The 25,091-nt window shown below is 35.6% G+C and overlaps 1 protein-coding gene across 4 annotated transcripts in view; it reads left to right on the top strand.

The window, feature by feature from the left end:
- The window catches only part of FBXL17 (F-box and leucine rich repeat protein 17), a 503,490-nt gene that overhangs the window by 322,112 nt on the left and 156,287 nt on the right, over positions 1 to 25,091 (top strand). For all 4 annotated transcript variants that reach the window (XM_028102730.2, XM_088023422.1, XM_028102729.2 and 1 more), the window contains one exon: positions 20,145 to 20,221. In XM_028102730.2, the coding sequence (XP_027958531.1) occupies positions 20,145 to 20,221 (77 nt within the window). The remainder of the gene's footprint in view (positions 1 to 20,144; positions 20,222 to 25,091) is intronic.

Below are 25,091 nucleotides of genomic sequence, written 5' to 3'. Positions count from 1 at the left end.
TATTACAGCTAGCAAACATAAGCGTAATCTCTTAAAATCTTTTTTTCAGCTTATTTATTTGAGTTAGGATCCAAACTAGGTCACATATTGCATTGGGTTGATGCATCTCTTAAGTTTCTTTTGGTGAATAATACTTCCCCTACCCTTCCACCTTTGCATGTCATTTATTTGTTGAAAATCATGAATCGTTTGTCCAGCAAAATTTCTTACATTCTGGATTTAGCTGATTGTCTTCTTATGGTGCCATAAAATGTGTTGCTACTTGCCCACCCCCTCCATATTGCCTACGGATTGATAGGTAAGTTAGAAGCTTAATTAAATTGGGTTCCTGGTTTTTAGCAATATACTGGATAGGTGGTGCTAGTTATGTCTTCATTAAATCAGGAGGCACATAATGTCTAGAGATAATGGAAATTTTAAATAAAGTAACAATAGCTAAGACATGTATCATTTAATATGTGCAAGGCACTATTCTAAACACTTTATATATTTCTTTTAATCTTTACAAAACGTCTTTGAAGTAAATGTTATTATTACCCCTGCACAGTTAAGGAAAGTAAGGGTAGGGAGGCTTAGTAACTTGCTCAGGTTCCCAAGTCTGGATTTGGTCTGGTCCCTGGCACTCAGACTGCTGAATTTGTGCTCCATAGCAGCCTGTCATTCTGTTTCTTGAAAGCACTGACATTTCTAAATTACACTAAAAATAAGTGTGTTCCAGACCCTTCTAGTAAACATACTGTCTTAATTCTGTAAGCAAATAAATGTTAAAGGGTATGTATTTTAAATAAAAAAGCACTTTTAAACTATGTTGTTTACCTCATCTACCTTCTTTGAAAATAATACCTTGTAAAACCCACATTTATTTTCTCACTCTGATATTTACTCTCACATTGACAAATTGTGATATTTTCTTTGTCCTGAAGTGGAACTTTTCATGGAAAATGAATTTACTTCCCTTAGGTAAATATTTTCCAATATCAAGAAGTATCAGGTGAGCTCCTTGAAATTAATAACAATTTATAATTTTCAATAGCCATATCATTTTTAAAAAATTTATTACAATTTTTGTTGCTTCTTTTGCTTACTTAAGAATGAATATTATAGCATCTTCTCAATCGTTTTGGCTTATCTAGTATAGAAGATATGTCTACTAAAAGAAATTTAGCCAAACCCACTTTATGTTTCCATTACACGTTCTTATCTTTTTATTATCCTTTAACTTTATGGATCTTCATGTACAGTTTTTCTCCTTTTAAATCCCTTTATATTTTGTTATAATGTGCTCTTCATCCTTTTTATTAGCCAGATTTTACATAGATATTTCTCTTTGTAACTACAAATAATATAGTCCTTATGCCTAAAAATAATGCCCTACTTTGTTGACATATTCTTAATAAAAATGATGCATTTGTTCTTTTTATTCAAAATTCTAAGTATATACAAGGGCATGACTTGTCTTATCAGCATCTTACCAGCACCAGTCCTTCACTCATTCATTCAACAAGCCTGCCTTGAGCATCACATCAAAGATGAGTCAAATATGGGCCCTGCATGAGGTTGGAACCAGAAGTCAGGTCAGGATGATGACATATACTTGATACAGTGGTCACAACAGAGGGGCAGGAGAAATAGGGGTCAGGAGCAACAGTCAGTCTGAGAAGAGACCAGCACTGATTTAAGGGTTTTAAACCCAAGTGGATGAATGTACATGGTATTTTCAGGGGTTGCAAACCTAAATATAAAAAACCAGACAACAAATATAAATGAGTAAAGTGGATCAAATGTATTCATTAGGAAATGGTGGGGACTGTTACAACTGAGAGCACATGTCTGATCTAAAGGCATTCGTATTCAAATGTTTGTTTAAAACATAGACTCAGCCATACAAAATGTGGCTGGGCTGTCTCTTTGTGGCTCTGGTAAGTCTAAGGCCATGAAAGGCATAGTGTTTAGAGAAACCATCTAGGCAATAATGTGTTCAGTGGGCCAAGTCAGACAGTTATGTAGAACATATGGGCCAAAAGTGAGTATCTGGGGTTTCAATCTACATTGAAAGAAATAGGTGGGGGATAAAACTTGAACAAAAAAAAGGTGACAAAATCATTTTGATCCATAAAATGGGGGGTATAGTGTTCCCAGTGAAGTAGCAGTCAGTTGCTACAAGATCAGGGATTCTACTGGATCACTGTTAAGCAGACCAAGTGCATGCTTAGTGTATTAGCACCCGAAGGACAACATAGACAATCCGAAAAAAACAAACAAATAAAAAAAACAAACCCAAACAACTTTGGTCCTCCTTTCATGAATTGTACAGTTTAGTGGATTTTTAAATTGTTATGCAATTACAGATGGAAGAGGAACCATTTTTTTTCCCCAGGACTTCCTGGCCTCTATACACCTTAATCTGGCCTGAATGAGGCAATAAAATTTAAGATTCCAAGAATAGAGGAGTTAGGTGTTTGGCTGAAGACCAGACTCAGGGTGACTGGGCATGGGTGTTGGAAGCTAGGTTCAATAACAAATATAGCCATATTCTGTTTATATGAATATATAGCCCACTGGCCATTAAGACTTCTTCCTCCCCCAAATAATTCTGAATGCCTCTTTATAATTAATGTTTGATATTGGTTGTACTAGCTATTAAGAGAGAGTCCCAAACTTACAGATTTGTGCTCTGTACTAATTTTTGCAACTGACATGCATTCATTCTCCCTTGCAGGGATTTGTAGACATTGATTCTAATCAGTGCTTAAAGTTTACTTTAAAAAGAATTAGGTTGAATGTTTTGAAAGTTATATGAGATAATTGAATAATGTAGATGTGTAAAATGACTTTTAAAAGCTTTCATACAGTTAATAACTTTGCAATTATTTCTCTGGGGTTTCCATTTTTAAATATTGATATTATGAAAAATAATACAGTAACTCATAGAATTCTTACTGTATTTTTCCAGAGTAGTGAAATAAAGGTATCTTTTTCTCTCACTGAATACCAGACTTTGATCATGTAGGGTTTATAGTAATATGCATAAAGTTATTAATACCTTCAAGTTATCTTTATATTATATATGAGAAAGGTCTTTCACATGTAGAAGAAATCCTCAAATATGTGCTTGGCACATCGTAGCATGGCTTACCATGAACTTTTGTATATCTTGAACCTTGACTTAAAAAGATGTGTGACTATTTCTTTCTTTGTTCCTATTTGGAAGCCATGTTTACAAAGAGTTCTTTAAATACCTGGTGTTTGGTTGCTTTATACAAATCAGCTAGGTTATAGGTGAATCATTGTATGTGAGACATATATAAAATTTACAATGGAGTGAAAAAAGATAAACTGTCAGGTTAAATTCTCTTTGATCTTTTTTTATTCTGTGTTCACTTATGATTAGAGAATCTCTAATTTGTCTCTTCAGCAGTACTAACCATCTTTATGTTCATTTGAAAAAGTTCATGGTTTCCAGCCTGTTTCAGTGAAGATTTTTATTTTATATGTGTTTTATGTAGCTATGAAAATCAGTAGATTGCAAGTTTCTTAAAATTGGGGAATTCACTTAAATAATTAGAAACAGTAAAAAAAAATTCCATTATTTTTATCCTCCGTGATTGAAGAAAATTCTCCTGAGAGATCCATGGTATCCAATGGTATCCGACTTTTACTATTTGCTGACTAATGCCAGAGTCCTAATCCAGTATCCAGTTTTTGGCTATATATATATTTTTTACAGTGTTCTTGATGATAGAATAAGCAGTCGACCTTGTAAGTCACAACATTATGTAATGTCTTCCACCAAATATTCTTTTGGGTTAGAAGCCTTAAATGAAAATCTTGATGCTTATAGAGGAGGTCATAGTTTGGAGCTGATTTTAAATTGGTTTCCAGCTTCTAGTTCAACTTATGAGAGTTAATGTGGAAGGCAACATATAAGATAATGTTGAGGGCTATATGAAATGACTACAGCTTCTTTTCTAAAGTTACCTGGTTACTGTTGGATAGTTAGGTTGTCTGTGATAAAGATGATTAAAGAAATATAATTAGTCATGAAGATATCCCAAAGACCTAGCAGATGGAATGTTGCATCTGGAGCAAATAGCTATTGCAAAGAGTTTATACCAAACTTTGTATAATGAGGAAATTATATCATATATATACTTTTAATGTTGTATGCATTTAAAAAACTATAGAAGTATAAGATAAACTTAAAAATATTGATTAGTTTCCAATTATCTTTTGTCACTGTGTAAATATTTTCTTAAAAGATAAAAGAGTGGGGCGCCTGGTTGTCCAGAAGAGCATCCTTCTTTTGATCTCAGAGTTGTGAGTTCGAGCCTCATGTTGGGTGTAGAGATGCTAAAAAAAAAAAAAAAAAACCTTAAAAAAAAGATGTAAAAAGTAGAATTATTATCGTGGTAGAATCTTTGGATTTTTTTAATGTTGAACTAGTCTTCATTATGTACTCACCAGAATGACTGTATGTCTGATAACATCAACATTGGTGAGGATGGGGAAGCACTACAACCTTCCAAAGTGTGGGAATATAAAACTTTGGAAGGAGATTTGACAGTTTCTTCTAAAACTAACCATCTACTAAATACATACTGCTAATCTCTAAGACCAAGCAATTCCAATCCTAGGTTTTTACCTATGAGAAATGAAAGCATATGTCCACAAAAAGATTGTACAGGAATGTTCCTGGCAGGATCATTCATAGTTGCCTCCAAATTGCAAATAATTTACATGCCCTTCCAGAGAAGAATGGATAAAGAAACTATGGTATATTCATTTAATGGGATACCTCTTGTCAACTGAAAGTTACAATCAGGAAAAACTACTGAAATATGAAATAACATAGATGAATCTCAAACCTTTATGCTGTGTAAAAAAAAAAAAGCCCTATAGAAGAGTACATATTGTTTGATTCGATTTTTATGAGTGTTTAGAACAGTCAAAACTAAGCTATGGTAAAGTAAAAAATAACAAAACATCTACAACTCTCGTTGCCTTTTGTAAGTGGGTATGAGCATTGACTGGAAGGGGGCATGAGGGAAATTGGTGTTGTGCTAGCAATAATCTTGATCTTGATAGCAGTTCAAAGTAGACAGATATGTGCATTTGTCAAAACTGATTGTATTTAAGATTTATGTGTTTCACAGTAGGTAAATCTTTCTTAAAAAAAAATGACAAACATTGAACTCTAATCAATGATGTATATGCTAAAGTGGTTAGGAATGAAATGTACAGTGTCTGCAGTTACTTTGAGATGCACCAAAGAATAATATAAATTGATGGGTAGATACCTGGTTGGATAGAGAAATGGATGGATACATCTGAGATAAAGCAGATGTAAAAGATGCTAATTATAGAATTTAGGTGGTGGATAATGGGTTTTCACTGAACAATCCTTTCAACTTTTTGGTATGTTTGAAAATTTCCATAGTAAAATGGTTGGGAGGAAAATGATTGTTTATTCTAAAAAAGACATACCTTTTTGGAATTTATTCTAATTCAGGCTGAAGATATTGTAGGTTACATTGCTTAAGTTTTTCCTTTTTTGTCCTTTTCACAAATTAAAATTTTGTCTTATCCAGTAACCTCATCTTAATTGCATTTAGCTCGTTAACCTTTACAAATCATATTCCTTGGTTGCCACAGGTATAATTCAGTGATTAGTTTAATAACATTTACTGGGTACTGTATTTATTTCCTGTTGGTAGTAAAACAAATTACCACAAATTTGGTAGCTTAAAAACAGCAATAGTCCGGCTTTCCCTCTCACCCACAGAAAGGCCTGGGCTGAGTCATCTCCTGGCCTCAGCTGAAAGTACGAACAAAGATAGGTGTTGACATCCCAGGGCTCTCTACTTCCCCTTCACCGCATCCTTCCAGCTAAAAATGTGCCCCTTATGCAGAATGGCTTCAACAAGAAAAACCAACCATCCCACATGAAATATTTTTGGTGATTTCAGTGATATTTCCTTAGAAAATGCAAAAATGGAAGAAATCAGAAACTTGAAATTCAGTAGAAGACTTACCAAAATAGCACCCAGTCATAGCAGATTTCTAAAAAGAAACCAAACTATGGGTGTAAAACCCTCGGGAAAGAGAAGGCTGATGTGGGGAATGGGCTCAGGCTCTTCTCCCGTAGATGCCCGACCACCCCCTTGGAAGCTCAGGGCCAATGCAGCACCCACGAAAGTGGCTTCCTCCCACTCGGAATCTGACACAAGGACCTGTGAGGACAGTCTTCCAGGGACAGCCGAGATGAAACGTCCCAGAGACAAGCCCTGGAAACCCCTGTCGTGGAGAACAGGAGGGGCAGTAGGTTTCTAAAGAACAGAGCCATCCTTGGAAAGTATATGCCCTGAGGCACATTTTGGGAAAGAGGAATTTTCAAACACCCAAAGAGAAAGAACCTACTAGAAAATTGGATTCTCCAGTCATGAGGAGGAAATGAAGGAGTTGCTGGGAAGCTTGATGGAATCGTGTAAAGAAAAAGAAACAGGCGAATCAGGGTTTCCTGAGCACCAGTCAGTGAGAGAGAACAGAGAAAACTGTGCTTATAGGATCAGATCCCAACCTAACGGAGAGCCACCCCCCCCCGCCCCGCCCCTGCCAAAGCCATTCGGCACAGGGCATCGGCCCGCCTCGCAGTTGGCAGGTGGCCCTGGGGCAGCTGTCACCAAGAGCTCGCTCCGCACACACTCGCGCTTTGGGGGGTACAGCCTCCCTCAGGTGTCGCTTCCTCACCTTGCCCAAAGTGGGGACCCTGGACACTGGGGCTTGGCAAGCCCTCGCCCACCTGCGGAGGAGAGAATGAGACGGGGTCTCCAGGTGAGGCACTCTCAGAAGCCGCCTGTGACAGGCTGAACACCCACCGCAGCCGAGCACCAGGCTGTCACTGGGCAGGGAGGGCAACACCAGCTTTAGGGTCACGGGGTATTGCCACGCAGACTATAGGGCAGCCTACGCTGCTCCCTCAGCTTTCTGACCTGTTCTGGTTGAGGGGCCAAGTCAGATTTTTGCTCTGTCTTTATTTATTTATTTATTTATTTATTTATTTAAAGATTTTATTTATTTATTTGACAGAGAGAGACAGCGAGAGAGAGAACACAAGCAGGGGGAGTGGGAGAGGGAGAAGCAGGCTTCTGGCCGAGCGGGAAGCCCGATGCGGGGCTCCATCCCAGGACCCTGGGATCATGACCTGAGCTGAAGGCAGATGCTTAACGACTGAGCCACCCAGGCGCCCCTTTTGCTCTCTCTTTAAAGTCTTCATTGGGTAACCCTGAGCAATTACAGAGTGGTAACACCAAAACTAAATTCTTCTGGAGCCACCTACAACAGAAAGGCAACTCCTTCTACTTTTTATAAAAGAGAAATTTGTCTCCTTTCCTTTTTAAATTCACAAAAGGAAACATCTCAAACCAGGCACAAAAACAATGACAACAAAAAACCCTCAAATATTTATTCTCTCACAGTTGTGGAGGCCAAACATCCAAAACCAGTTTCACTAGGTCAAAATCAGGATTTCGGCCCCCCCGCCTCTGAGGGCTCTAGAGAAGAATCTCTAGATTCTTCTTTTCAGCTTCTGGTGGCTACCGGCATTCCTTGGCTTGTGGCCAAATCACTCCTATCTCTGCCTCCAGTAATTTTGCCTTCTCTCCTGTGTCAAATCTCCACCTGCCTCTCTCTCATAAGTACACTAGGTATTGTTTTAAGAGCCTACTCAGATAAACCAGGATAATCTCCCCATCCCCAAACCCTTAATTTAATCACATCTGCAAAGAACCTTTTTCCATATAAGGTAACATTTATAGGTTCCATGGATTAGGAGTTATTATCTTTGGGGGCCATTCTTCAGCCTACTACAGGCATTTTTTTTTTTTTATGTGCCAAGTTCTGTGCTAAGGCCTAAATAATATTAATCAACATTTAATTGCTTACTGTGTCCCTGGTGCTGTCCTATGTGCTTCACTTTCCTTTTACTAAGGAAAAAAATGATTTAACATGAACTTACTGAACCATACATTTCTTTCTTGTATATGCCAACTATTAAAGCCCCAAAGTGCTAGTTTTCTGAGAAATATACGTTAGGAAATTATATTCTGTTCTAAATAACCCTGTCTTATTTGTGTGGAGGATGTTAAAGTTGACAAGATTGTGAATTCCCCTTGGGAAGAGACTTGGCTTATCCATCTTTGTATCCACATAGTTAGGGGCATAGTAAGGGTTAGTAAATGTTTGTTGAATAACTAAAAGAGCCTTTGCAAACATTATGAAATGTAACCTGTATAAAATCCTTGGAGGTAGATACTGTAATTTCCATTTTACAGAAAAGATTTAGAAAAGTTGAATTACATTCCCAACACCAGGACTGTGTATACACACATATACACACGCTCACACAACTTTGACAGTCTGAGCATCTGAAACATATTTCCATTATCTGTAACTGATTGATTTTGTGCATGAAACATTAAAATTTAGCAAAATTCTGATGTAGCCAAATCTGTTTTATTATTATACTATGTTATTAATCATCTGCAATATAGTTTTAATTTTTAAATTTTTTGAATGGCCAGTTTCTCATGGATTAAGTCCATTGTGTTAAGAAATGAAAGGAAATTTTCTAAACGATGCAGAATATTTTGATAACTTTTCTTGAAAATTTAGCCTTTCCCCAGAACTGTCTCAAGCATTTCTAGTCTTTTTTTTATTTAAATTCAATTAATTAACATATAGTATATTAGTTTCAGAGGTAGAGTTCAGCATATCTAGTCTTTTTGTAGCTTCTTTTGAACATCTGATTTTTTTTAAGTCATTGATATTACAAATCTAAGAAATAATTGTACTTGCCTCTTTACTTTGGTTCCTTGAAAGCTTTTCCAAAATCTTAACCCACTTGTAGAGGCTTTTCAGGACTGAATCATATGAATCCCTTTAGGATGAGTATACCCCTGAGTCACTTACTATCCATATTTCTTACCTTTCTTGCCTTAAATATTTCTTTTATAATTTTGTATGCATTTCTAGTGGAATAAGGCCAGATATAAGTAAACAGATAAAATAAATTCAGGTCCCTTACTAATGATGAAATATATGTGAATATGTTGTTATATATTATTACACATATGCTATATGTAACAAGAATTATTGTATATATGTGCTATATATAACAAGAATTATTGCATATATGTTATATGTTTGTATTGTTATGCATTGTGTATATTGTTTTCTTCTTTTTCCTCTTCACGATATTCTTTCCGCAACCTTAAGTCAAGCCACTAATTCAACTAGTTCATCCCTGAGTTTATATCACATTTGCTGACTTGCTTACACTATTGCCCTTTGTATTTTCTTTCACCTTTTTAAAAGTATGGTGTGGCCTTAAGTTGCCATTATTTTTCCCCAAACCCCCAAGTTTGCCAAATGGCCTAAGTGTGTTGTGTGTCTGATGACTATGTATTGACCTTTCAGTAAATGATCACAAAAAGGAATTTGTGCTCTAATTTTATTTTATTTTTTTAATAAAATTCTGTCATTACTAGGGCAGAACTCATTATACTCTCAGGACCCATGGAAGCACAAAACTGAGCATTTGATTCCAGGCATATTTACCTGACATCCTTTTTCAAACGCTGGCATTGCTCTTGCCTCTTTATTCCACTAATGAGTTTTAAAAACAATAAACTCTCTTGTCAATTCTCAATCTTGCTTTTTTCTCAGAAAAAGCAGAATGTATTCCTTTATTGGGTACTTGAGAGAAGTGTGTGTGTGTGTGTGTGTGTATGTGTAGAGCAGGAATCTTATATTGTTACTCCATTTTGCTACATGGTTTGCTGCTTATGCAGACAGAACTGTAACTATAATCAACAGTAGAGCATTGAGAAATATGCCAGAGATGTGCTGTTCATTTTGATTTATCATTTAAAATAACCTAAAGCTGAGTACTGGGTTTGGGCGTGTTGCTTGTTCTTGCTGGCTGTCAGACATGATGTTGCCTGCAAAGGTACCCACTGTCTGAAACAAATGGTAAAATGACCTTCTTCCTTCTCCGTGCTTCTGCAGCTTTCTGCAAGGGGAAATTGGGTAATGCTTCCCTCCATGGTTTCTATCAGTCTTACACACTGGTTTCATTAGCTTTCCACCACTCTCCCCAGGAACAGAGATATGGTTTTTCCCTTCATAGAGAATAGACTGATGATTTGTCCAAGCAAAGCAACCCGGATTTTAGTGATTATGATATTTCAGGGGCTAGGCTGCTAAAATTCTTTTACTAAGTGCGTTTATAACAATTATATTTTCGTTGATTTAATGACAGTATTGGTAATGGAAAACGTATTTGTTAAGAATTATATTCATAAATGTGCACACATACATGCACACATACACACCACATACTCTTTTGAAATATAAATTAAATGGCTGATGAACAAGTCTTTTCACTGATGGATAGAGTTAAGAGAGAATCCTCTAGATGGATATTTTATAGGGAAATGGACTTTATATTAGGAATTACTGAATTGGCCTGATAGCCAGAAAAACTAAGGTTCAGTAGCCTTTCCCTGGAATTTCTAAATTTCATTCTGTTGTATTTACTTAAATGTTATTTAAGAAGAAAATTTGGAGGACTTTGTTTCTATATTCTTCAGATAGATAAAAATTAACTGAAACCAGCCATCATCCTTCTGTTGGGATTTACAAAATGTAAACTGCATATTTTTCACAAGAGAATTCTTGGTTGATGCCCCTTATTGTCATTTGTAGAAATATGTGGACTGTTTTTTTCTTTTTTTGAAAACGAAGTGAATTCTTTTTTTTTAAGTAAAAAAGTTATCTCTCTGTGTAAATTCAGTGTACCAACACAACTAAACGTGACCTGCTTCCTCTCTTTCCTGTAAAAGCAAAGATTATTTTACCTCTGACATGAACATTAATTATGTAATGATATGGGAAAAAATAAGAATAAAGCAGTGGCAGTTTCAGAGCTTTGGAAGTAGGTTTTATGAATTCGGCATTGATGATACTTAGGCCTCAGAGGGTTCAGAGTTCAATCTAGCTAAGTATTAGTGAAGTCAAATTTATGTAATGTCCCTGCCTTCATCAAGCCCATGTGATCTTTCTTTTTTCTTCTTTGTGAATAAATTGTGTGGGTTACTTTGTTACCGCTGCCTGCCCTTTTCCAGCTCCCCAATCCAGAACTCCTTCCTCATCCCTTCTTTTTTAGAAACTAACAAGAAGCCTTCACTGTGCTTTTCTCCCAATTGCAGAAATCGTTTTATGTAATCACTACTGAAAATCACCTGTAAAAATTCCTCTTCTGGCTTGTGATCAGGCCAGAAATTTTCTAAGCTTAAAAATTAATGACAAAGTACAGGCTTCCTGAGTATGAATGCTTGAAGCGTATAGAAAACATTTGGAATGGAGAATGTTGACCTCCTTTCTTTGTGTCTTATTATTGCTATCTAATTATAAGCTTTCAAAGATATCAAATTAGGTGCTCTCTTCATTGCATTTTAAAATAAGTAATCTATTTCTTATCATTAAAACCATTTCTCAAACAAAATTTTGAATGATACATTTGGATATTTGGAATCATTGTTAGCCAAAGTGAAACCATTCTTCTGACTTTTATAAATTGTCTTTACCTTCTGTGTTTTATAGTCTTCTGAGGATTTGGCTTATCCAAAAAGAGATTGTGTGCCTTCCCAAGTAAGAAGGAAACCTTTTGTCGGCATCTTGTCTGAGTTAACTCCTTGGCTACGCAGGTCATGGGAGGTCTATGTTGAACATCAGTCTTTGGCTCTATCACAAAACTGGTATTGAAACATAGACCAGCTCCCAGAGTACAGAGGTTAAAGAGGCAATTAGTCACTACAAAGCCGACTTGTGGCGTCTTCTGGTAAGGAAGTGCTTAACTCTTTCCTGAATGATGCCTGAAATCTCATCTTATGGGTGCTTTTATATTCCACTAAAATAATTTAGTTTTAAGTCTTAGCCATTTTAAATCAAAGGTGAGTGTAAAGTATATGATGTCTCTTGAATTGAGACTTTCTTATCAATACTTAGAGCAATTAGGGTAAATGGGATAGAGATGGGCAGGGAGAATATTATCAGTTATATGTTTAATAGTCCACCTAAATTTCATTTTAGTTGTTTGGAAGCCTAACAATCTCTTTGAAATATTTCTAGCTTTACCGTTAAAGTTGTTATTTATTATTGGTGGTCGTGGTAGGGCTTGGTTTAGAGCTTGCCAGAATATTGCCTCACTTTTTTTCAGAAAAGGAGTGGCCTCTGATGAATTGTAATTCACTAAACTGGACCATAGTTTTGTATGTTTCTATATTCCTGAGTTTTTTTAAGGGCCTGGGCTTTTGCTTCCACACAATAAATTTTTGTAACATGTAGTAATAAAACCTTCTCTTCTGTCCTCTATCTTAAAATATGCCAGAAAACCGTAAAGATAGCACCAGTCTTAACTCTATCAACATTGTGCAGTGCCTGGATTCCCCCAGAGTTATTGGTCATAAATTGATGGAACCCCAAAAAGCTGAAAGGAAAGAGGAGGATTCTTAACTTTTCCTATATCAAAGTAACTGCATTTTTCCCCATTGAAGAACGAATAAACTGCTGAAATAGGAAGTCTTGCCTTTACATTTTCCTCCCCTTTTCTCTTCTCGCATTTCCTTTAGTCCTGAAAATATAACTATTTTCAGTCATACGATTTTTCTGCTCCTAGGTAGGAATATTATTATCAACAATAACAAAATAAATAGTACCTGATCTATCAAGGTTATAAGTATTAAATCCATCACTTTATAGTAATGTGGCTTTCTGATTATATCTTTTAATATTTCTAACACATAGTTTGCACTCAATAAAACATGGTTGAATTAAATAAATAAATAAAACCTTAGAATCTTTTTTCTGTCTCTTGCATATTTTGAGGAATACTTAGAAGAAGTGAGCTCAAGTTGTTATATAATGATTTAGTGTAGTTGTGGAAAAGGATGGCACAATGGCTAAAATTAAAGGTAAGACTTTTGGATAAATGTATCTGAAATATTAAAGCCAAAGCCAAGTTTATCACAAATTTGTTAGTTTAATCTCCCTCCCCCACCCACTTTGGAAGAGCCTTTAACCATCTTGTTTCTTAGTAGCTTAAAGAAGATGTGCGTTTTTAAAATAGTGCAGGCTTCATTCTATGTGAAAAACATTTTTAAAGTACTATAAGAAATAAATTAAACCTTGTTTTACTATATAAATGAAGAAACAAAATATTTCCGTAAGAGCTAAGTTGTAATGGTCTTTCCTAAATATATTAGAAAATATTATTGTTGTTGTATAACTCCTTTTTTCAGTGCTGACTCCTACTTACTCACCAGCTGGGAAACCTACCTGATGTTAGAGACACATAGGGAAAGAGTGGTCCAGAATGAATCAGCAATGACAACATCTGCTCGCCTTCCTCAAAGGTGTAACACCTCTGTGGGCAAAGGTGCAAACCCGTAGAACTTAAGTTTCATTTCCATTTATTTCCATTTATAAGCTACTTATGGTTTATTTGTAGGCCTTTCCAGTGGACAGAGCTGGAAAATGGCTTATTTGTATTCATATAGAGTGATACATTCACATGCATTCACAAACACTGCCAATTCCAGAGTCTTAGACTGTCATGATGTTCCTCTCTGGGTCTTCTCTATTTTTTTTCTCTATCCATTAAAGAGTATAGGGCAAGAGGCAGAGTATAAAACTAAGTGAATCATTGTTGAATCATGGAACAGTACACCAAAACAAATTATGTAATATATGGTGATTAACATAACAATAAAAAAATTAAAAAAAAACTAAGTGAATAAAATACTAAGTTTTCAAAAACAAAAGAAAAAAAAAACTATTCTCATTTTGTAACCTTTCGCTATCTCTGTGTGACAAAATGGGCATCAGTTCTCCACTGTTTTAAGTAGCAAATGCCTAAATTAATCTTAGATTCACTAATCAGATATTGGCTTTCCGGAGAATAACATTTGGTAAGTGAGAACTTAATGAGTGTCCCGAGATAACTGTTGTTAACTGGTAGAGCTGGTGACATTTTGCATGTCACTGCTACTCTTTGCCCCTGTGGTATATTAAGAACGTGCTTTGAGCAAATGCTTTAGCATTTTCATCGCAACTCAACCTTTAAAAAAAAAAATCTCTCTTGCAGTGAACATCTATGATGATATTTTTGGAAGTTTATGTGAAAAATTGCCTTGTGTATATATTTGGTACTGTGTTGTTAATGGGATAGAATAGAAGAACATTTACAAGAAAGTGTATCATAAAATACAAAGGGCACTCCATGTATCATTTTGATTCCTTGTGTCTTTCATTTGTCATTATGTGCAGTTGTTTAAGTTAAAGACAACAATAACTACTGCATATTATTTCTGAAGTTAAGGTGTCATATTACTAGAAAAAGTAACTATAAATAGAATGCTTATAGATGCAATTATAGTCCTATGTAATAAGGGGGAATGTACTATTATTAATAGATTATTGAATTGATTCATCTTGTACATGTTTACCTGTAAATATGTCTTTTTTGTGTAAGTAAAAATCTTTTATATAGGGCATTTTCTGAAAGCAGGATATACCTGTAAATCATGCCAATTCATTTGCTACACTGGGATCGGATTATTCTTCAGTAAAACTCAATTTGAGGATTTAGAAAAATAATCAAATATCATTATTCTTTCTATATGATGCCAAATTGTGTTTTGGTGACCTCTGCTATCATTTAAATGACCTGAAGTCACGATGAGCTTTCGCAGCACAGAACTGGACTAAGTTTGCTCCCTTGTTGCTCTCTTTAGATCTTGTAAATCCTTTTTATTCCTTTTTCATTTGTATGTGTCTGTGAGTTGCAGCTTCTTATGCTTTTACCCATTTATAGGCTATATGACATAGGGTGGCTTATTGGCTTGTTTAGTTTCAAGAAATGATGAAAATGAAGTTCTATTCCTTAAATCCCCCAATATATCACTTTTACAATGTGTTTGCATTTCAGGAGTTTTAAGGTTTGATCTACATGTTTATTCAATCTTAAAGATATCTAGCTCCCCGTTGTACTTACTCGCCAATTACTTTACAGCCCTTTTCATACTTTTTGTTTTAAATCTGTGGGGTTGTTTTTGTCTTGTTGCATTTTTTCCTCTGCTTGAAGACATATTTATTATACAAATATAAAAGTGACTTAGGAAAGAACATCCTAAAGTTTATTTAGAAATTCACCAAGCCCATACTAATGCATCTCTAATGGGGACATTTCTTTCCACACCTCTTAGGTGATTGAGCCTGTCCTTTAAAGTAAGATTTGCAAACCAGTGTCTGGCAGCTCCAATTAGCTTCTTTTGGGTTTGAAGCACATCACAAACAGTAACAAGGTCTCCTAGGACACTCCTCTCGCAAGCAATGTAGTCATATTTCCTCATTAGTTCTTTTCAATTGTCACTAATGCCATGTTCCAGCTTTTGAGTAGGAGACAAAAAACATAAAAATTTGGTATGTATGTAGAATGGGCCATTGTTTTCCATAATTCAAGGCTCTTTTGAATTCCTTTGGTAGTTTTTGAAGCTTACACAGCTTAATTCATTAACCTTTACCCTTCACATAAATCAGGTGATTAGGAGTCTATTGCTAAGGAGACAGATTTTCCCTCCACTAAAACTACGTAAATGCCTTCTCAAAAAAAATTCCTATATAGCTAACAAAAGTAACCTTTTTGTTGCTTTTCAAATTTCATCAGATATTTCAGGTGCATTTTAGAACATTATCAAAAGCAAGTGAGCATAACATTGCATTATTATAAATAATAATTCTGGATGCTTTGGATACTTTGGAGCAGGTTTTCTTATGCTTTTTGGAGCTCTAGAAGAGTTTATATGTATATATGTATGTATACACACACACACACACACACACACACACACACTCAACAACTGTTATTCAAGAATTTACAATGGTTGCAATTAAAAAAAAATTTCTTCAGGGGCACCTGAGTGGTTTAGTTGGTTAAGCATCTGACTCTTGATTTCGGCTCAGGCCATGATCTCAGGCTTGTGAGAGGGAGCCTGCCTCAGGCTCTGCGCTGAGCATGGAGCCTGCTTAAGATTCTCTCTCCCCCTCTCCCTGTTTCCTTCCCCACTCCCTCTTGAAAATAAATAAATAAATAAAAATTCTCTCCCTCTGTAGCACCCTCCCCTCACCCCATGTTCTCTTTCTCTCAGCAACAAAAAAAAAATTTTTCTTCTGAACCCTGTCAAAGAATAAAGGAAGAAAATAATTTGAGGGGAGGCAATTCAGAATAAACTAAAATATATCGAACCTAGGACATTTGATTTGGAGAAACTCTTCATATAAGGCTTCATGTTATAGAGAATGAGAATATGAGGTTTCAAAGGGGGCAGGTGGTTCTATGTTTCATGGAGGTGAGAATAGAATGGATTTCTCCAGATTTTTTTATTCTTTCTTGTGAAGATACATCTCACTTTGTTTCTCAGAATTTGGGAAGATAGTTTAGTAAGCTTGTGTTTGACATTCATGGGCTAGTCTAAGAATATTTGATTTTCTGCAGTTTTCCACTAAGCCATTTTCTCATTATTAATTTCTCCTTAATAATCTTATAGATTGTTACTTTCCCTAAGGATATAGTTCTTTTCCCAAGTTTTAGAATTCTTTATGTTGGCATGCTTAAAATGAGAAATCTTTGAATGTACTGACCCATGGAGGATGTCAGTTATATAATATTCTGAAGTTTGTCCTTAGGGATAGCGGGAACAGGGGGTGGGGTGAAGAATGGGAAAAGTTTGAATTCTAGATTCTGAGTTTAGGGGACCCCTGGCTTATCCCTAGGGACAAAACTATCATTTATCATTGAGATTAATGGATACTCTCCTATGCATTATCTGTGAATAGGAGAGGGGATGGAGAAACAAAGGTTTTAAATGTGGCCTTTGATTCTTTCACTCTCCTTCTTTTCTTTCTTTCTTTCTTCTTCTTTTTTTTTTAAGTAGGCTCCATACCCAGCGTGGACCCCGATGTGAGCCTCAAACTCACTCCTGTGAGATCAAGACCTGAGCCAAGATCAAGAGTCAGACACTTAACTGACTGAGTCACCCAGGCACCCCTTTTACTCTCCTTCTTAAAGATTATATCACTTTACAAACATTTCTGTATTTTATTGGTACCATTTAAAAAATACCCTTTACAAAACTTACATAAGTACCTATAGTCAAAAAGTTTCAATAATTACTAAGCTTTACCACCTTGTTTTGTTGCCTGCATACCTACTATACAGTGAACGGGGAAGTGCTCTGATGTTAATAACACTAATGGTCATGACTAGAGCCAAGACTCTTTTAAAACAGAGAATTATTTAGAGTAAATGCAGTCCACAGACCCTAGAGTTATGTTCATGTACTTCCTGTATACATACTATAATGGACTATGAAAGTTTCAGGAGGAAAGGATAGTCACCATGCAGGCCTCTTTTCAAGATGTGCTGTCACTGCAGGCTGCCCGGGAGAGTAGACCTGGACTAATCACCAGGTTTCAGGCACTAGCCAATTGATGTGGGGTTCCATTTCCATCAATTTGCAGTAACAGGACAATATAAACCATTTTCACTTTCAACTCTCAAAACAATAGCTATTTTAGCTATTTATTTGAACCACTCAATTTTGTGTAATATTACTGTGTTGAGAATTTCAGTCCAGGTTCACAGAACTTGGGGTTTCTCTCCTCAAATATCACATCTGGGAATGATGTGATATTTATATTAAAGAAATTACGTTTTGCCACTAATCTTCCAAGGAATGTTTTTTTCTCCACAAATTTTTATTCAAGGAGTACTTCTGTGTTATGCATAACTTCTAGTACACTGGCTGTGATTACAGGGTAATTAAAACTATTTGGAAAACCTTATGCAACTGAACTTTTAAAAACAGAGCAAAAATCCTGGTGATCCTTTGTAAAAGCATAGTGCTTTTCTCTTAAATTTCCTTTCTCTTTTTCTGTCTAAAAGATATTTACTGCTTATTTCTTAATCATGTGTTATCTCTTGGCTATTGCCTCTTAAATAAGCTAAATTTACTTATGATATCTATTCATAAAAACTTCCCTCTGACACACAGGGGGGAAACCTGATGCTTATGGCCTTTCATCAGTTTTTAGAGAGTTTTCATCCAGTGATTGATTATCTTATTTTATATGAATACTGGTTCTTGTTACCTACGAAATAACATTTGATCTGGCTTATACAGTGAAATCAGTTTGTGTTATTTGCTCTTTGTAGTGGGCTCTGTGTGTCTTTAATATTCCTATGTGCTTGTAGTGTATCTTACCTAGAATCAAGCGGCAGGAATGCAGGTAAACATTTGTGTAGAGTTTTTTCACAATCAAATGTAAAATCAGGCTTTTTGGACTATTTGGAAAGAGCATGAGAACAAAATAAATGACATAAACATTTTTTCTGTACTAATTTATTTCATTTTGTAGTGGTCGTACAGAATACTGCATCTGTTAACTTTTGGTAGGTTGGTAGAGGAGGACTGAAATATGTATCTTTGATATGACAGAAAGTAGTCAGACTTTTTTTTTAATTTAGGATTTTGTAATCATCTAGGGTCTTTGTTTTTATCCTTAGCATGTGAAAATTCATTTTTAAAGTTGTAAATAAAACGTAGTTGTTTTCTGTAATGTCTTATCTGCTTTTGTCCTTCCTTTTTTATGAGTTTATTCAAATATTACATTATAGCCAAATGACATGGAATTAGGTTTAAAATTTTCCCTTCATAATAAGCTGTGTCAATGGTAATTGCATTGTATTGCTGTTTTAAGTTTTCTGTTGTAGCCATGGAAGAACTTCTCCGTTTTCATCATAAATCCTTTAAAAAAAAAAAAAGCCAAAAAAGAATGTTTATTCAGTTATTCCAAAGAACTTTGAAATGTTTATCATTCCATTAAAACAATATTCTATAAAAATATTTTAAAGGAAAGAATGTCTTCTTTATAACTAATTTAACCTTCAGTAATGAATTATGTGAAGTAAAATTGTATAAAATTTTCTGACATTTTATGAAGATTCCTACAAATAAGCCAGACAGCGAATAAAACATCTGCAAGACAGAGATGGATACTCTGTAATTTTTTGATGGATTATACACACAGGTATCAAATTACTTGATCCTTACTTCCTAGAAAAGGTTAATGACTCTTTTTGCTTTTACCCTTTTACTTAACTGTTATTTATAAAGATTAAAACAGCAACTACATTGAAGGGTGCATATTCCTATGTGTCAGTATGACTGCACAGGTTTTTCTGATATTATAGAAGACTGAGCCACAAAATGGATGGCATTGTTAATCATTATTTTTCAAGTTCATTCAATTCTGTAGTACATGTTCTGCTATGGGTATTAAATCTGAGTGCACCATTCAAAAACCTTTTAACTTAAATGAAACCAGAAAAGACTTTAAATCTTACATATCTATGTCTATATTACATATCTATGCAATTCATGTAAAATATTAAGAATTAAAAATTTTAAAGTAAAAGATCTTAAAGTTCTTACATGTGCATATTTTTTCTTTCATCTATAATCAGTTAGATTTTTAAATATTTCTGGTTTATATTGAATAAAATACACAAAAATATGTATTTTAGTGTTACCAAACTCCATCATTAATAACTGAACCATGAATAATATTACTGTCCACCTATAATGACCATCCATCTGTATTCATTTCATTATAATTTTTATATTATTATATAAATGACATGTTCATTATATAGCCTGTGTTTACTAGTTTATGACTAAAAGTGATATTACTCTTATAGAAATACCTCTTTTTCATCATTTTGGTTTTAAAATATACACTAGTCATAAATATGCTTAATTAAAGTCATTTAGGTATTAGGGCTCTTGAGTTTAAAGCAGGGAACGTAACACTTTTTCCTGAAACACCTTGAAAGAAGTTTGTTGAAAGAAGAGAGCTGTGGCATTCATCAAATGCTGACCTCTTCCTGTTACAGTCACGGCCAAACTCTTGCTAATTTAACTTGAAATGCATTAATGTAACTCACCACTATTTCGTGTGTGTTTTAGGTGTGTGGAGGTCATTGCAAAGGAAGGACAAAACCTGAAAGAGCTGTATTTGGTGTCCTGTAAAATCACAGATTATGGTATGTAAAGAGTCATTGTCCTAATTCTTTTCTAGAATTAAAAAGTTACAAAATCTTTGAAAACTTTTTAAAAGAAATCACGAGCTACTATCTCATAGAGACTATTTATCTTTATTTGTGCTAACTCTGGTCACACCCAAAGAAATTAAGAAATCATGAGACTAGGACCCAGAATAAAATGAACACGTGTATCAATTTGTCACCACATGCAGTCACACACGCATGTGCATCTGTGCACACACAAACACACACACTCACATAGGGTTAACATGTATGGTTAAAAAAGCTATACAATGAAATAAACAGCAAGACAACTAAATATTTGATATAATAAATATAAAGAAGTTATTACTTGAGTTAATTTGCTTAATTTAATGTCATGTCAAATACATTCCCTGCTGACATTCCAAATGGCACACTATTTAATGCTTTACATTTTTTAAAGTGTTGGAAACTTCCACGTTTATATATGTAGGAAGTGATGGGTATATATTTGTATGCAAGATTTTAAATTATCTTAATTTTCAATATCTCTTTAAAAGTGGAGAAAAGCAAGTTGTTTTATAAAAAAAAAAAGAAAAGTATGTAATCATCCTGTTGGAGTAATAAAAGAAAAATAACCTAGCCTTCCCTTTTTTATTCAGCTTTATGTACTTTTTTTCTTATTTGTGTATTTAATCTAGAGTTTTAACCGGGTATTTGGCTTTATGGGAGACTGAATTTCTCTTTTCTGATTTCTTAATTTGTTTGTTTAAATTTGGGACTATGCTTTCTACCTTGAGGGAAACTAATAATTCATTAAGGTTTTTTATTGTTAACTCTGACATACGCTAATAAATGACTCCAGTCTTACGATGTCATGCTGACCATCTGTCCTGGGTGGGAGAATTGTATTTTATCAGCTACTAAATTCAGCCTTTAGAAAAATTCTACTACAGCTATGATAAAAAATAACATAAAAAATATTTGACTTAAAATAATGCTAATTTCTTTTCAGAGTTTATTTTTTAGAATGGTAAATGAGTCTTGTGTGGGTTTATTCATACTGTTTCTGGGTTGTTGGGTTTTTTTTCCTGCTTATACCATGCAAAAGGAGTATTTTGATGTTTTTCTTTTCTTGTAGTTTGTTTTCTGGTTTGGCATGTTAGATTGCCACTTAGATACAGTAATTCTAAAACCTATAACTATCTCCCTGTTGTCTAGCCCTTAGAGAATTCTCTCTGTCCAACCCAGGGCATATACTCAATACAGGTAGATTTGTTAATTAATACATTCATTCATTCCACACTCTTTCCTTGGCATTCAAGCTTCTTTACCATTAGTCTACTACCTGCCCCTCCAATCTTATTTTATGTATTTCTCCCCTTTACCTATGCAGTGGCAATGTCAGATTGCTAATTGCCAGGAGAGCTACAAATTACGTTCCTTAGAATGAACTCTTCAAGGTCCTACAGTGGAAAATGATGCTAAAATTACACTCTGTCTCAGCACATGTTAAGTTCACAAGTGCAAAGAAATATTCCAGGAGATGTGGAGAAGAGAAAAAAGCTTTGGACTTGAGATACACCTGGGACCAATTTCAGTCTTTGTCTTTATCTCTTCTTTGGCCTTAGGGAAGTTCCTTCACATCTCTGAGGCTCAGTTTCCTCATTTGTAAAATGGGGAATTCATGTCTGATGTCATATTTGTGTACCCGGCACCATGTCTAATGATTAGAATTGGTAAATGTTGCCTTCCTACAGGAGGGGGACAGAGAAAAGATTTTATGCAAAATTCTTCTACCCTCTTTCCTTTCCTAGGTTTTGGAAGAGGTTTTTGTTGTTGTTGTTGCCATTGTGTATTGTTATTGTTTGTTGCTATTGTTTCTTGATGTTACCATGTTTTGGTGTTTAGAAATTTTAGGATTTTTTTCTCCAGGTGAGGCGAAAATGATGTTAAAACCTTGTCAATAGTTAAAACCTTGTCAATATGGTTTACATTTATTCACTTGGGTTGGTGGATCTCTGCACAGTAGGGTCACCTGGGGAGTTTCTAAAGCATACTGATGCTTGAGTCTTATTCAAGGCTAATTAAGTAAGAATTTCTATGAGGTGGGACCCAGGCAAAGGTTTTGTAAAACCTGCTTAAATGATGTTACATCAACCAAAGTTGAGAACGGTTGATCCAGTCCATTTGAAAGGGCCAGATATTGGACATTTAGGGGACTTCCCTGCCATAGTGATGAGAAATCTATCATAATTTTTCTGGTACCTTAGTCACTTCAGCTTTAAGCTCTCTGCCTCACCTCATCTGTCTTCCATCTTTCCTTTGGTTTTAGATATTCAAAGGGTTCATGGAAAGCCAGTTTTCATCTATTGATTCTGGTCTTCAAAACGTTGGGGCACAATTGAGGAGGGAGGGGTAAAGGTCAATAGTTTATGAGATTGTAGTATAATTGCTATTTGATTATAGAATTTAAAAAAATCACTGAAAGTTCAGCTCAGCTCAGCTCTTTTTCCCTGGTAACATGCCAATAACAGATGAATAATTTTTGTCAAAAAAGACAGCAAAAAGGATTATTCATTGTAACCAGAGAAACAGCGTGTTATTGGAGGTAACTGCTCTGCTGGGGGAGGCTGGCTGTGATCCCTTGCCCTGCATTAATTATAAATTTTAAGATGGAAAAACAGATGCCTGTTTTCTTCTTTAGCTGGATAAGTGGAGATAGATTCTGTAGAACTTTTAGATTATTGAAGCTACTTAAAAATTGTAAGATTTGATGTACCCCCGATACTGGGGGAGTTTCATCTCCATAATTTCTACTCCCTAATTCTGCTTCCTGTTGCTTTACTCATATTCGAGCTAGTCTCATCCTCACCTCCTCCCTCTGTGGTGCTGCGTTTGTACTTGCTTTCATTATAGTATATGGAGATTTTTGAAGTTTTTTGCAGAATGCATAGATTCAGAAAGAGCAGTTCGCCTGGCATATCATTTGTAATTTTTGTGAAGATTCTCACAGATGTTGCATGTGGTATCATAGTACTTAGCAACACCTGGCCAGGCTGTTATGAAGTTATGTTCATTTTAATTGATATATGTTATAGTTGTCATGAAGAAAACTATCATTCTAATAGGCTTCTTATTCCCCAAATTGAACATAGATCTTTATGGTAAAAGATGGCAATTATAAACAAATCAATAATTCAGGCACAGCTAAATGGAAAATACATTCTTGGGAAATTGCTCCCTGAAGAGAAATCTAATATTGTCACTCTTCTATCACTGAACAAATATATGTTATATAGGCAGTATTGTGGGAAAAACCTCAAATTTAGGAGTCAGAGAGTTAGGTTAGAATCCAGCTTTGCCTCTTCTTTTCTTTATGACCTTGAGCAAGTTACTTAACCTCCTAGTTTTGTCATCTGTTAAGCACATATTAAAATGTACCATAAAAGGTAGTGAATATGAATTTAAAACATCTGCGTCATGCCTCGTGGCATAGTGGGTACTCATTAATTGGCAGTTCTTAAAATAATAGAATCCTCTCTTTCTCTTAAAAAGAATCAGCTCTCCTCCCCCTCTTCCTCCCCTCCTCCTTTGCCCTCCCCCCTCCCCGCCCCAAGTGTGGCTTTCCTGTCTGTGGGAATCATGATCTAGAAGTTTGGCCTGTATTAGTCTGTACTTGTCTCGTTGACTTCTATACCTAAGCTATCTAAGCCAGATTCTTATTAGTAGGAAATAAAGGGAAAGATGCAGCAGAAAGTTTAAAATCTTTCATTTGCCTGCCTTTCTTAGGTTTCTTCCTCATCTCTTCTTCATTTTTGTTTGGAAAATTTTCTCTTGGCTCCCCTTATGCTTTCTTTTGTTCCTAGAATTGTCAGCTAATCGTTTTCAACCTACCTTTCTATTTGCCTTCAAATACTTTTCTGTTGAAAGTTCTCTTCTGGAAAATTGTACCCTTAGGATTGAAAGGACGACAAGGAGTAGAAAGTGACATGTATCCTTCAAGCCTGTGAGGGTCAGGGCCAGTCTGTCTTGGGCTGCATGGCACAGAACAGGAGGTGTAATGAACAGGATGGATGAATGAAGCGCTTGCCTCCCCTGCTGTCTCCAGAGTGAGTTTTACCAGTGTGACCCTGTGTCAGGGAGCAGTTGTAAAAAGGACCCAGGTTTCCATCTCATCTCCTTTGACTTCAGCACTCCCGGGACCCCTAGAAATATACTCTAGAGGATATCTTTTGATTTCTCTCTCAAGTTGTCAAATAAACTTTAATTAAAGAGGACTGTAAACATTTAACTACTGACATCGATATTTGGGGCCTCCAAGGTCACTGACAACCCACATACTCACTCTGTGCCACTCAGTGGGCTCTCTGTCATTCCCACAGGCTCTGGGGCTGCTATTCCAGGGCAATGTTTGGTTGCCCCTTACTCAGCTGGCAATTGGTCTGCTGTCTGATTTGGGACTTTTGAACCTAACCTCAAGGCTTGCCGCAAACCTTTTGGATTGCCCTGAGCAAAAGGTCTCCCAAGTCAAGGAGGTCACTGTTCCCACGGTTATCATTTGGGGTGTCATTTCAATTGGTCTGCCACACAACAGACATGATACATATTCATTCTGCCAGCAGATTGATTCAGCACCTACTCTGTGCTGGGGTCTGTTCTAGATGCAAGACATAAATAGTTTCTATATTCCTGGAGCTTTCATTCTGATGGGATTGAGAAGATGGGCTAACCTGCTCATTAAAAAAAAAAAAAAAAGTGGTAATTCATCTCCTTCTTCCAGACAAGAAGAATGGCAGGGAGTGGCCTGCTGACATTAATCTTTGCTTTGGTGTAACCCACACCTCACCTCAGCCTTGTTGACCTTCTAACATTATTGAAAGATTTA

Source organism: Eumetopias jubatus, unplaced genomic scaffold, assembly GCF_037043125.1.
Source record: "Eumetopias jubatus isolate StellerSeaLion01/CBP00866 unplaced genomic scaffold, mEumJub1_p1.0 scaffold_5, whole genome shotgun sequence".
NCBI lineage: Eukaryota > Metazoa > Chordata > Mammalia > Carnivora > Otariidae > Eumetopias > Eumetopias jubatus.
The sequence above is the reverse complement of the archived record's forward strand: the minus strand, read 5'-3'. Positions and strand labels throughout refer to the sequence as shown.